General features: G+C 41.6%; 1 protein-coding gene across 1 annotated transcript; it reads left to right on the forward strand.

Moving 5' to 3' along the window:
• Positions 1-2,533: 2,533 nt before the first annotated feature.
• On the forward strand, positions 2,534-10,780 carry LOC114157925 (ETS domain-containing protein Elk-3-like). The gene is made up of 5 exons (XM_028039131.1): positions 2,534-2,887; positions 5,102-5,310; positions 5,833-6,609; positions 9,208-9,330; positions 10,080-10,780. Exons 2-5 carry the CDS (start codon positions 5,104-5,106, stop codon positions 10,176-10,178), a joined length of 1,206 nt encoding a protein of 401 aa, XP_027894932.1. The 5' UTR covers positions 2,534-2,887; positions 5,102-5,103; the 3' UTR covers positions 10,179-10,780.
• Positions 10,781-12,905: the final 2,125 nt, after the last annotated feature.

A 12,905-nucleotide genomic window follows, 5' to 3' on the forward strand; every position in this document is an offset into this window, starting at 1 on the left:
CTGTCTCCTCCACCCTTTGATGAATGAACATCCATAACTTGCTGTACATTTATCAATAGGCAGTCTGGGGTGATTGTACTGCAGCATCAGCCTGTGTAGTCAGCTTCAGAGCAGGTTGTTTGCAAACTAGAGATCATAATCATACAAGCAATGCAATTTAACTAAATGAAAAGATGAAAGAGAAAGTTGTTTTCTTTCTTTCACTGTTACGTCTTAATTTCACCAGGAAATCTGTCAGAGAAGAATCTCAACAAAATTGAAACTTAAGTAGGGAACGATTATTCTAAAGCTTACCCCTGTTGGCACATTAGAAACTTCCAGAAACTATTTTTTTTTCTGTTCAAATTTCTATATCTGAAAAGACAATTGTCATTTTCAACAGATTAATGAGCGCACTGTCTCTGCCTGCTGGACCGCAAGGTTTTCATCATGTTATATAATTCAATGTAAAGAAAAGTTTCTTTCTGCTTTGATCACTTATCTGTAGTGTCAAATAGGCCTGGGCACATAAAGCTTCTTCAACACTTTATGCATCACATAAAACTGCTGGAAAATGTTTCACTTGATGAAGCTGTACGTGCTCAACAGTGCCCCCTGCTGATCAAATGCTAAATGTGACTACAATAAATTGTCAAAAGTCTCATCGTCACTTGCTGGATGGTTAAATCTTTGAAGTTGTTGCTTTCTGGAGATCTGAATCCACATGAGTATAAATTTATCTTTAATACATTTATTTCTGATATATTTAGAGTGAGTAGGGCTAAATAACTCATCAAAGAATCCTAGACTACAGGTGTTTTACTGCAAATATAAATGAATATATAAATAAAATATATATTTTTTTATAAACCTATGTTTTAAGTTGCCCTGCTTTGTTCCACACCTTTTCTTAAATGGATTGCGATTTGCATTAGCATACACTTGATGAAATAACCCAAACGTCTAAATATACATTGTAACATAAACAGTAATGTTTTCTTAACTTGTTACCTGAAATTAATATGATTAGAGTATAGAGACACCGGGTGTGTGGAGAGTGTGGGGCATGTTTAACATTTCCATGCTGCTCTGCATTATGGCTCCCTGACAGAACTGGCTTACAGTATCCAAGTATATATTCAATTTAGTTCTCTGTGTTGTTGTGTTATTGTTATTATTACACCCCAGAATTTATTTAACGTTTACTGCCTGAATTAATTTACAAGTGCATAAAAACATGAACTTCTTGTATTTTTGCTGTTATGGAGATATTTCACTAAATTTGGATAGCTGGAGCACAACAAACATAATAGATCTAAATGTACATATTTAGGATGAACATTGGAAAATTTGGCATATAACCAAACATGCATCTCTGCACATAACAGCAACTGTTGTTTGACTTGTGGTGCTGCCCAGAGCAACACGCCTTGTATGTATTAAAAACTACCACCTTCCTAGAGCCTTTATGCTATTAACACCTTTACAGTAAAGCAGGTCAAAACTAGTAAAAAATGGATAAATGGTTTTGTTGGGTGAAGTAAAGTTAGGGTAATCCACGAACAGTGCTTTTCAGAGGTGGGTAATAACTAGTTACATTTACTTGAGCAACCTTTTGGGGAATTAAATACTTTTAGGTAGTGTTTTATATCGTACTTTCACTTTTGCTTGAATGATATTATAAAGTATTGCTACTCTTACTTGGGTAGAAATGAAGAACAAACATATTTTAACCAAAAATGCACCAGACACAAATCAACAGTTTATCTTAAAGTGAGACTGCAGTCTACAAACTGTTATTTTCAGTCTTTTCTGTTATATATATATATACAGTACAGACCAAAAGTTTGGACACACCTTTTAATTCAATGAGTTTCCTTTATTTTCATGACTATTGACATTGTAGATTCACACTGAAGGCATCAAAACTATGAATAACACATGTGGAAATATGCACTAAACAAAAAAGTGTAAAACAACTGAAAATACCCCTTATATTCTAGTTTCTTCAAAGTAGCAACCTTTTGCTGTGATTACTGCTTTGCACACACTCTGCATTTTCTTGATGAGCTTCAAGAGGTCGTCACCTGAAATGGTTTTCACTTCATAGGTCAACCTGCCCTGTCAGGTTAATAAGTGGGATTTCCTGCCTTATAAATAGTCATGAAAATAAAGAAAACCCATTGAATTAGAAGGTGTGTCCAAACTTTTGGTCTGTATTGTATATATATAAATATAAAAGTGTTTCTTCTGCCTAAATTTTTTAATTATGTTATTTATTTTTGTAATATTTTTTCATTTTTTAAAAAAAACCCCCCAGCATTTATGTTTAGGTTTTCGTCTGTTTCTCTTTGTCTACTCTTTTGAGTCATTTCTTGGATGGCTGCTTTTTTTTTAACTTTTACTTGAGTAAAAAAAAAAAAAATACACTGAATTAGCGCTACTCTTACCTCAGTACAACTTTTGGCTGCATTACCTACTTCGGTTCTAACACTTGGAAAAATAAATCACCAGATTTTTTTTGTCCCGTTGTAATTGCGGCAGCTTGAAGCCAACGAGGCGTTCCTGAACGCATCACAACGCTACCGGTGATTGTCAGTTCACGGACGGTAGGAGTTTCCGCCAGCGTGTGTGCGGACAGAGAGTAGGCCCACTGCTGGCCGTCGAGGAGGGGAGGAAACGTGTGTTTACACAGACGGCTAACTGCCTGGGGAATCGTAGGGGAGAGGAAGTCAGCCGGCTCTGCGTCTGCCTGCTCCAACTTCCTGCTCAGAAAAAGAAAAAGCCCAGGATCCGATTTCAGTCCAGCACAACCGTGCAGACCAGGAGTCAGCATGGAAAAACAAGGGATCACGCAGTCTTCGACGTAAAGTTTCGCGGAGTGAAGAGACCCAGCCGGAGATCGCAGGTAAAGTGAATCAAAACTGGCGTTTCTTGACACAAAAGGGGTCTTTGTTGGCTGTCGGGAGGTCTGCAGAGACGGGAACAATGCAGGGTGAGAAGTTCCAGCGGTGCTTATTACCCACTTTATTAGAAAGTGTCGCGGCTACGAGCTTCTGCTTCTTGGTGAACTTCCTTTAGAAATACTTTTCTAAGAGTTTCAGGCTGTGAAAGTAGAGATTCGAGTCGGACACGGTGCCTTCTTCCGGTCCGAGCAACATCTTGAAAATGAGTCAGTGGGGCAGGAGGATGAAGCAGACCTCCGTGGGTGAATACATACACCCTCTGGAGGCTCTCTAAAGTGGAGCTCGGGACTTGACTCTCCTAAAGACCTCCACAGCGCTCCGGGAAGCTTTTCAGAGGGCTTCTTACTGCGTTTTTCCACCGACTGTGAACAGGAAGAGAGCAGATTTGGTCATGGCCAAGTAATGTCTGCATACACCATCTAATCTCATTAGGAGTTTCCGTTCAGCCAACACACTGCGTGGCTTTGTGTTCACTGAGAAAGACCTCTTCTTCATCCGAGCATCAGCAGCAGGACTCCTCATCTTCACCTCCCCCCCCCCAAAAAAAACCCAGCAGAGATGTTCCTAGAAAGAGCAGGAACATGTCTCCAGATCTCCAGGCTCGCTCTAGGTTAGCACCATTCTCTTATAGATCACTGTGTCAGTCATGTTGTGAGGCTTGTGCATCAGGAAGTGCAGCATCTTCGGCCCTACAGGCGTTTCAGCTCGCTGGCCCTGAATGAACAAGCTTCACTTTGTCTTTGTCTAACAGCCACAGTGAAGTGCAGGTTCAGAGCAGGTCACTGGGTGGACCTGAGGAGACGGGACAATGATGTGATCTTTTGACCTCCTCCCTCTGGGATTGGAGTGGGAAGTGTGGCCGGATCGGGGAAACGCACCCCTGCTGCGAGATCCCCTCACCTCACCATTTGTCCTTGGAAGTAGAATAGGAGGAAGTCCTGACTTTGACAGGTTTGTGGTTTCACGTGGCAGACAGGAGACTCTGGGGCAAAAAGCTTGTGTCGGAAAACCAGTCCCAGTCCTATTTGGATGGTGAAAAAAAAAAAAGCTTCTCTCTTGTCACAGTTTTTCACTTGTTGCTTCTCAGATAGCATAATTGTTAAATCAATCTGTGTAAACAGTGCCTTTTTAACATTTTGACATCTTATAACCCCAAACTCCAGTGCATTTTGCAGGACCTTAAATGAATAGAACTGTGGAAAGGTTTTCAGGTTTAAAGTTGTCAATAGTCTATCGACCAGGAGAAGAAAGGCGAGACTGAAGGTCTGCATTACTTTCTCTTTAAACACCATCCACACGGTGAAAAATGGTGGCGGCACCATCATGCTGTGTGAATGGCGTTCCTCAACAGGGATAGGGAAGCTGGTTAGAGTTGATGGGAAGATTAACGAAGGCTGAACAAACGTTCAAGATCCAGCTGGACGACTCCAAACACCCGGCCATAGCTGCAATGGAACGGTCTATAGGTCGAAGCTCGTTCATGTGTTAGAATGGCCTAATCAAAGTTCCTAGTCTCTAAATGTGTAAAGCTGGTAAAGAAATACCCTGAAATACATACCATTATTCAGCTGAGTTACAATCCATTATCAATACACCAGTTTATTATTTTCTTATAAACCCCGAACATATTTACTCTGTAACACAAAACCAATCAATCCTCTGTTGCTTATCTGCTAACAAATTGATAATTTGAGCTCCACATTTGTGAGAACTAGAGCAAAAAAAAAAAAAAAAAAAGAAAGTAAAATGGATGCAGGATTTTTAATCCGGTCGTGTTGTTGGGGACAGAAAGCTCCTAGTCGGCAGACAGGAGCTCGGAGGCTGCACATTCCTCCATTAAAGGAATAACCCACCCTGGGCCCGTCATGCTTCCTGTGGAGAGAGGGCCAGGTTGAACCGCAGCATATTTCTGGCTTGAGCTGTTGTTCCTGCTTGTATTTTTTTTCTCTCCCCTGCTGCTGCTGCTACATTACACCATATTCTTTTACACACACTGTTCTATTCATGACGGCCTGCGCTCAGACGGGCCCCCCCCCCCCAGACACACACACACACAAGATTCAGTCTGCATGCGGCTAAGCCGTGTTGGCAGGAATACATTTGAATCAGAAAGTGAGAGTGATGCGAGTGAAAGTGTTGCCTTCCGCTGGCTGCAGGTATGGACAGCGCCATCACCCTGTGGCAGTTCCTGCTGCAGCTGCTGCTCGACCAGAGCCACAAGCACCTGATTTGCTGGACGTCCACGGACGGCGAGTTCAAGCTCCTCAAGTCAGAGGAGGTGGCCAAGCTGTGGGGGCTGCGCAAGAACAAGACCAACATGAACTACGACAAGCTGAGCAGAGCCCTGCGCTACTACTATGACAAGGTTATTCCAGCCAATCATGAGCCGCTTACCTCTTCCTATGCAATAGTCTGACTAATTGTTCCCCTGCAGTTTTTTTTCTTTCTTTTTTAGCTGAAAATTGCATTAAAAGATGATAGTTTCTAGAAAATACTCTTTACTTCCTACTTCCTCTTAGGTTGCATCCACACCATTCCTGTTTAGTCTGCTTTAATCCAACTCTAGTTCGTTTTCTCGGAAAGTTTGATTCGTTTGAATGCGTAATCGAACTCTGATGCAGATCTGGTCCATCTATAAAGGTGTTGTCACACCTGATAGTCCGGGAGACTCGGTTCGATTTGGCACCAAAATTGCAACATTTGTTGCATTTTCACTTTTGCACTACGCTGTGTAAAACAATTTAAATCGTTTGAAAAACCCGTTCGGTGCAAATGGACCCTTGGTCACCAATTGAACCGAGTCTACCGAACTATCGACTGATGCAGTTGACGCTATGATGAAACTTCAGCCACTTTCTCTTCATTGTTGCTAATGTTTGTGTTGCAGAACATCATCAAAAAGGTGATCGGCCAGAAGTTTGTCTATAAGTTTGTGTCCTTTCCTGAGATCCTGAAGATGGATCCGCAGGCGGTGGAGATGGGCTTAGCCTCTGGAAGGTTTCCCCTCCAAGAGGGAGACGCGCCTGAGCTGGACGTGGAGACAGAAGAGGAGGAGGACAGTGAGGAGGAAGTCCAAAGGAGGACCCTCGCAGCCTTGGGGGCACAGCAGTGCCAAAGGGACTACCTCCACTCAGGCCTCTACTCGTCCTTCGGAATTAGCTCCTTGCACAGGAGCCTGCGCGAGCGCCAGGACGAGCCGCGCTCCGTCATCCGCTTCGGTGCCAACACCGGCGGGAGGAGCTCCCCTCCCTCCGTCAAGTCAGAATCCTACGCCTCCCCCACGGCATCCAGACTCCCCTCGCACTCCCACTCTCCGTCCTCCTCGCCGCACACCCAGCCCAGACGAAGCTGGAGCCCCGCCGCCGAGGAAGAGGACTCGGAGGACTCGGACCAGAACCCTCAGCCACTCAATCTCTCCTCTGGGCACAGGGAGCGAGCCCTGCAGCCTCCTGAGAAGAGGAGCAGCAGCAGCAGTGGGAGGAGTAGCTCCATCAACAGCAGCGGGGACCAAGGGGATGAACTTCCACCCAAAAGCAAAAAGCCAAAAGCTTTGGAGATCTCCAGCCCATCCCTGCTCCTGGCGGGGAGCGACATCGGCTCCATCGCCCTCAACAGCCCGGCGCTGCCATCCGGCTCCCTCACTCCTGCCTTCTTCACCACACAGGTGAGGCGCTTATCTCAGTCACGCACAGCTATCTTAAAAAGTCCCATCAGGAAGCTCAATATGTGTGAAAAAAAGCAACACCATTTCCTTGTTTCCAGATGCGAGTCACTGGCTTAAGAATGATGGGAAAACCCTGAGTCTGTTACGTTAGACTCCTAAGGTGTTTTCCACCCTCAAGGGGATCAAATGCTCAGACAGAAGTGACACAAGCAGCTACAACATTAAACCCACGGACAGGTGAAGCAAACGGAACAGTCAGCGGATCAAAACTGAATCCCTCTAAATCGTTCCAGACCAAAGGTCCCGCTTCCTGTCAGTCACTTTAGATGAAGCTAAACATAGTCAGAAAGGTGTTTTGATGATGCGGCTGCTGAGTGTTGTATGAGGTGAACCGGGCTCTGAATCTACCTTCACCTCTAACATGCCACAACATGTTGCCACACCCTTCTCTTTCCCACTCTCCGCACCAGTAGTCAAACCGGATTCTGTCACTTTCTTCCAGCCGAAAGCGGTCCAGCTCATAAATCACGAAAACACAAGAAAGCGGTTCCCGTCTTAACGGATGTTCTGATCAAACTTTTTCTGGCTCATATCCATTTCCAGGTTTTCGCTGAAGTCTGCCCTGCTAATTCCAGTTTTGACGGACCTAGGAGAGAAAATAAATGCTGCAGATGTGAATTTAGCACAAAATGAAATGATTTACTAGGTTATTACCTTGTACTATCAAAGGGATTTTCCTCCAACATAAAAAAGTGCTTCATAGTACATTTTGTGTTCATAGATCAAAGTTTACGGGAGTTCGTAGTATTCATGCATTTAATGACTAAGAAAAAATGTCAGATTTTTCAGTGTTGGACGCAGCTGAAAGCATTTACAGCCAACTAATCCCTGAGAGCAGCAGATCTTTGCAGTGCTTTAAGAGTCCTTAATAGATCCAGATTACACTCATTCATCACAAGCTATTTTTTATTTTTATTTTCCTTTGTTGTTCTATTTTTGTCGCTAAAACCTCTCAGTAGATAAAAGGAATTGAAACAAAAATTTAAAAAAATTTTCACTTACAAAATGTAATAATTTAAGTAGTACAATTTATTAAGCTATTTGATATATATATATATCAAATACCATAAATAAATTTTAAAATAAAATTTATCAAACTATTGTACAGGTTAATCCAAGTTCATTAAATAACATGTTTAAATTTATCAAGTAGATTAAATATGACTGGTATTATAAAGTTAGTTAAAATAATAAGATATTTACTAGGTAGGTATAAATGTAATTCATTAAGTAAATACAAACTAATTTAAAAAATGTAATTTAATTAAATGGGATTCTTAAGTTATTAAATTGGTTAAAAATGAGTTTCAGACGAGTCAGAAAAGGCATTCAGTAAGTATTTTATAAATTTACTGTGTCTGATTTGTCGCCATATTTGGAATTTTTCAGACTGCAAAAAATCGGCATCGGCCTAAATCGTAATCGGCAGGCCAGGAAATTGCAATCGGTGCACCTGTAGTTAAAAGTAATTAATAAGAAGAAGAATCTCATTGAATATTCTGACAACCTGTTTTTTACCAGAAAAAAGGGAAGCAATTTTGCGTGGTGACATAAATGTTTACACCAATTGAGATTGATTTAACGACCGTTTGTCCTATTTTTTTTTTTCAAAGAGGTGTGTAATATGCTTCTTAGAAAATGCTGTGCTACAGGTAAGGAGCACTTGTAGCAACAGGTCTGTTTCTGACTCAAATATCAGTCACATTTTCATTTAAAATGTCAGCTCGCTCATAAATAATGGAAACCTACTAAATTAGCTGCCCGTGACCCGACAAGTCACTCTATGATGCTCATGTTCTCTATATTTGTTGACGGTGGCACACTTTTGGATTGTGGCAAAAATCCAGACTCGGTTCTGCATCAGCTAATATTTGATCATCCGTTTTAAATAACATCATGTTTACTTTGGAGGCCTTTTTTTAAAAAAAAAAAAAAAAAAAAGATCATGCAACACCGGCATTAAGAAAGATATTAATAGTTTTACAGCCCGCTGTCTGTTTACGGGTGGAGGAAATCAGAGGAAAAACAAGCAGTTTACTGAAATCTTCAGCAAGTGGGGCTGTAAAAGAGCAGAGGGGGGTGGAGGGGTGGTCCCTAAGCGATGCCATATGCTCCAATAATTCCATTAATAATGGGAGCAGGGCTGGGTCCGTCCTCTGCAGCTCTGGCTCACGTCGCTGAGGTGACACAGGGAGAGAAGTGTGTGTGTGTGTGTGTAGGGGGGGAGGGGAATAGATGTAGAAATTGATTTCATATGTTTTCTTTCTTAAGGATCAATGCCCCCCACTACCCCCGAAAAGCCCCCTGTATTCAGGAGGAGAAACCACAGACTTCCTTCCTGCTCCCTCAGTTTGTTTTTCCAAACGCCAAAGCGCATCCATTTACCGTTTCAGCATGTTTCACATTACTGAAACCTCTCAGAGCAACGTTTTCCCAACTCCGTTTCCCCTTCAGTCTTGGGGAAAACATTTTTTTTTATTATTATTATGTTTATTTACCGGTCTAATCCCTCATACGTTTTGGACTTCTCGCTCACAGACTCCGTCGGGTTTGCTGCTGGCTCACAGTCCGCTGCTGTCGGGGATCCACTTCTGGAGCAGCCTGAGCCCCGTCGCCCCGCTCAGCCCCGCCCGGCTGCAGGGCCACGGCTCCCTCTTCCAGGTAAGAGCTGCGGCGCATGTGGGTGTGGCGCCGATAAGCGGAAGATAAAAGGGGCCAAAAGTAGCTGAAGAGAACAACAGAAGGTGCAACACAGAGAGTAATTATTTACTGGAAGCTCTTAAAAAAAAAAAAAAGACAAAGGAGGAAGTGGCATGCTGGTAAAACACGTGCTTCTGCAAAAAAAAAAAAAAAAAGTTGGTTAAGATTTTGCTTTTCAGCAGAACTTTCATTATAAATGCTTTAAAAAAAAAGATTTCCAGTACGTTTTATTTTTTGTTATTTGCAAAGCGGCACACACCGAGAGTTGAGAGACATGCTCAGACTTTGGAAGCGGGTCTTGCAGAGGTGTCCTGTTTCAGAGCTTGTGAGAGGGAGAGGAAATCCTGTGAATACTTCCTGTTTGAGCCCAGGGGAGCCAGGCTGAACAGGGTGGACTGGTTTGAGAGCTGCTCCTCATTTATGAAACACACACACACACACACACACACACACACACCGAAGACACCATCTCTTCGGGCACACACAGATATAACACGGTGGATAATGTTTTGAACAAATAATACACAAACTCCTCATTCTGATGTGGAGCTTTAGGGTTACCGAGACGAAAAGGAAGAGGAACAATAAATTAAAAATTAAAGAGGAAGGAAAAAAAAAACAGGAAAGCAGAGCAGTGACAATGCTGCAGTTCCTTACCGGAAAGCAGCCACCCGCTAACTCTCAGCCTCGTCTCTCTCTTCCCTCCACAGTTCCCCAGCCTAATCAACGGACACATGCCTGTCCCCCTCCCAAACCTGGAAGGAACACCCTCCTCCCTGCTCCTGTCCCCCGCCACCCACAAATCCTGATCCAGGGACTGTGAAAGAAAGAAAGAAAGAAACACCGAGCATCATCGTTTAAAGTTTCTCAGTTGTCTGTTTGCGGTCGAGTTCATGTTCAAATTCAGCTTAAAAAAAACAATAAAAACAATAAAGAGACGTGACCTCACTCCTTTTTGCACTTGAGTTGCTCCAGATTCTAGTTGTTGAAAGCACTTGGTAAAAAGCCATACAGCAGGACGTCAGAGACGTCTGTGGTAGAGGAACAGCACATTTTATCCACGGACAGGCTCATTCTCTGCAGAAACTTTTTTTTTGTTTGTTTTTTTAATCTTGTACAAACATTATTTTTCTCCTCTTTACAAGGTGAAACTGCTGGTTTCACCAATGTGGTAATGTAATGTATGCACTATGCTTTCCTGATAGTACCAGCTGTGCCTTATTGTCTATTTGTTTTTTTGTTTTTTACTTTATTACAAAATCTTTTAAATGAAGACGAGATTTCTGATCAATAGAAAATTTGTAACAGTTATGTACTTTTTTAATACTGGACTTGGCATACAGTTATGCATTCTGTATATGTTTTGTATTGTAAAAAATGTCATTTCCAATAAATAAGGCATTGAATGCGTGAAAACGTAAGGTTTCTATTTTAACAGCCTTCTGAAAGTATTCATTCTCTGTTGTCCTACATGGAGATTTTAGGCAATAATTAGGAATTGGAAGGAAAATGAGACATGGTTTGCAACTTTTCCTTTTTTTTTTTTTTTTGACATATAAAATATGAGAAGTCTAACATGCATAGATTAAATTAATCTAGTTCAGAAGAAAACTGCTTGCAGGGCCGGCCCAAGCCTCCATGGGGCCCTAAGCGAAATGTGGTTTTGGGGCCCTCTAGTTCTGCTAACAACATGGACTGGCTGCAATCAGCAGCCCGATCATTAGATCATTCACACACCTGCTATAAACCTACTGCATCTCTGACAGTGCTTTTTACATTATATACATGTATAATATAGGATACATTTATTAGCCAACTGATTTATCCACCAGTTGATTTCTGGGCGCCGATTTCCTTAATTTTGGGGGATTGTGATCGGCCGATACTTAGATGTGAAGCCCATCTTAATCCCTTACCTGATCTTCGTCAGCAAAGGTTTATAAATCATCTCTGTCCTCTTCTGCTCTGCAGTGAGAGGTCTGACAGAACGACCCACCAGGTCGGGTTTGCATGTTTACACTTAACAATATTCAGCCCACTGTTGCCAACTCAGTGACTTTCTTGCTATATTTAGCAACATTTCAGACAAAAAAAAAATTCATTTCAGCCAAAATCAAAATCAGCAGATCAGGCTTTTTAAAGATCGGTAACCAGGGATCGGCCAGAAAACTGCAATCGGTGCAGCCCTGCACACATATTCATGACATTCTTTGATTAAATAAATTTCTCTTAAGCGTTACTCCAATAGCTAAAAATGTAATTTATACCAGGTGAGTCTTTCTCCCCTGAGAATGTGGACCGGTACCGGTACCAGGTTGATTCTCAGCCTTCAAATGATTTTAACAGAAGTTTCACATAACATAGAAGTTGATCTAAAAATAATGTTTGTTTTAGCCACAAAATGATTATGCAAACAAATCCCCAACTACAGCATAGAGCAGCTCATCGATGTAGCAGCCATGTAGCCTGACGTAGAAACATTTTGCTAGACAAAGTCAAACATTGAGAAGTTTTAATTATTGTTATCAAACAGTGTTTTGAAGCTAAAAATACCTCAGAAATATACAGAGATGAGAATCAACTCATTTAAAGGTTAAACTCAGTTTCACACAAAGACCCTAGCATAAATGTTTAGCTGTTGAACTGGATGTTCCAGGTCGCTATCAAGCTAAGTTTCTATTAGCAGCTTCACTTTTTATCCATAAAATAATGATTTCTACATACATTATCAAATATATATTATTGTAAAAACAAATCTCGTTAAAGTGAAATTGTGTGTTTTTGATATTATAATGACATAGAAATTATTACTAGAAAAAAAATTAATAAATCAGCTCCACTGAGGCGACCCCTTAGTGGCCCCGGGGCCCTACGCGGCTGCTTAGTTTGCTTATGCCTTGGGCCGGCCCTGACTGCTTGTGTTGGGTTCTACTCGGGCGTCAGATTAAAAGAGGCAGAATAAAAATTGCATGTCAGACTTTGTAGTTCTATTACACAAAATCCCATTAAAATACATGTTTGCACTTTAAAAAATAAAAAAATCAGCTCTTGTTCTACATTTTGCTTCGTACAGCGTGTCTGGACCCTGGACGGCTATTGAGAAGCTAATGCTAATGTTTGGCCGCTAACGTTTAGCCGTGACGCTATGAAGCTTACCGGAAATAGGCTGCGCTGTAAACAACCGTCCTCCACTGCCACGAGAAAGGGCAAAGTCGAACAAGATGATAACTCAATATTTGAAGAATGTGACCATCGCAGCCTGAACAGCTTCGTTTACTGCCACCGCCGCCATTGGTAAAACTACAATTTTTTTTTTTTTTAGTTTGGGATTGTTTTATGTTGCAGAGATTATTTCATCTATCACAGCTTCACACAGAGGAGTAAAACTCGTTTTCATTTTGGGCCATTTTGAGATCTTGGATGTCATTAAATGGCCGGTTGTGCAAACATATATCCATAAAAACCGTAAAACTTAAAATATTAATAAATTACTGTTTCTGCAATAGATAAGTTCTTAAAATCAAACAATGCTTAAT

The sequence above is a fragment of the Xiphophorus couchianus genome, chromosome 2 (genome assembly GCF_001444195.1).
Source record: "Xiphophorus couchianus chromosome 2, X_couchianus-1.0, whole genome shotgun sequence".
NCBI lineage: Eukaryota > Metazoa > Chordata > Actinopteri > Cyprinodontiformes > Poeciliidae > Xiphophorus > Xiphophorus couchianus.

Bases quoted from the DNA above. Each gene is read 5' to 3' on its own strand.
- LOC114157925 (XM_028039131.1), top strand. From the start codon at position 5,104: ATGGACAGCGCCATCACCCTGTGGCAGTTCCTGCTGCAGCTGCTGCTC. The intron at 6,610-9,207 runs GTGAGGCGCTTA...TCTCGCTCACAG, and splicing joins CTGCCTTCTTCACCACACAG to ACTCCGTCGGGTTTGCTGCT. The intron at 9,331-10,079 runs GTAAGAGCTGCG...TTCCCTCCACAG, and splicing joins GCCACGGCTCCCTCTTCCAG to TTCCCCAGCCTAATCAACGG.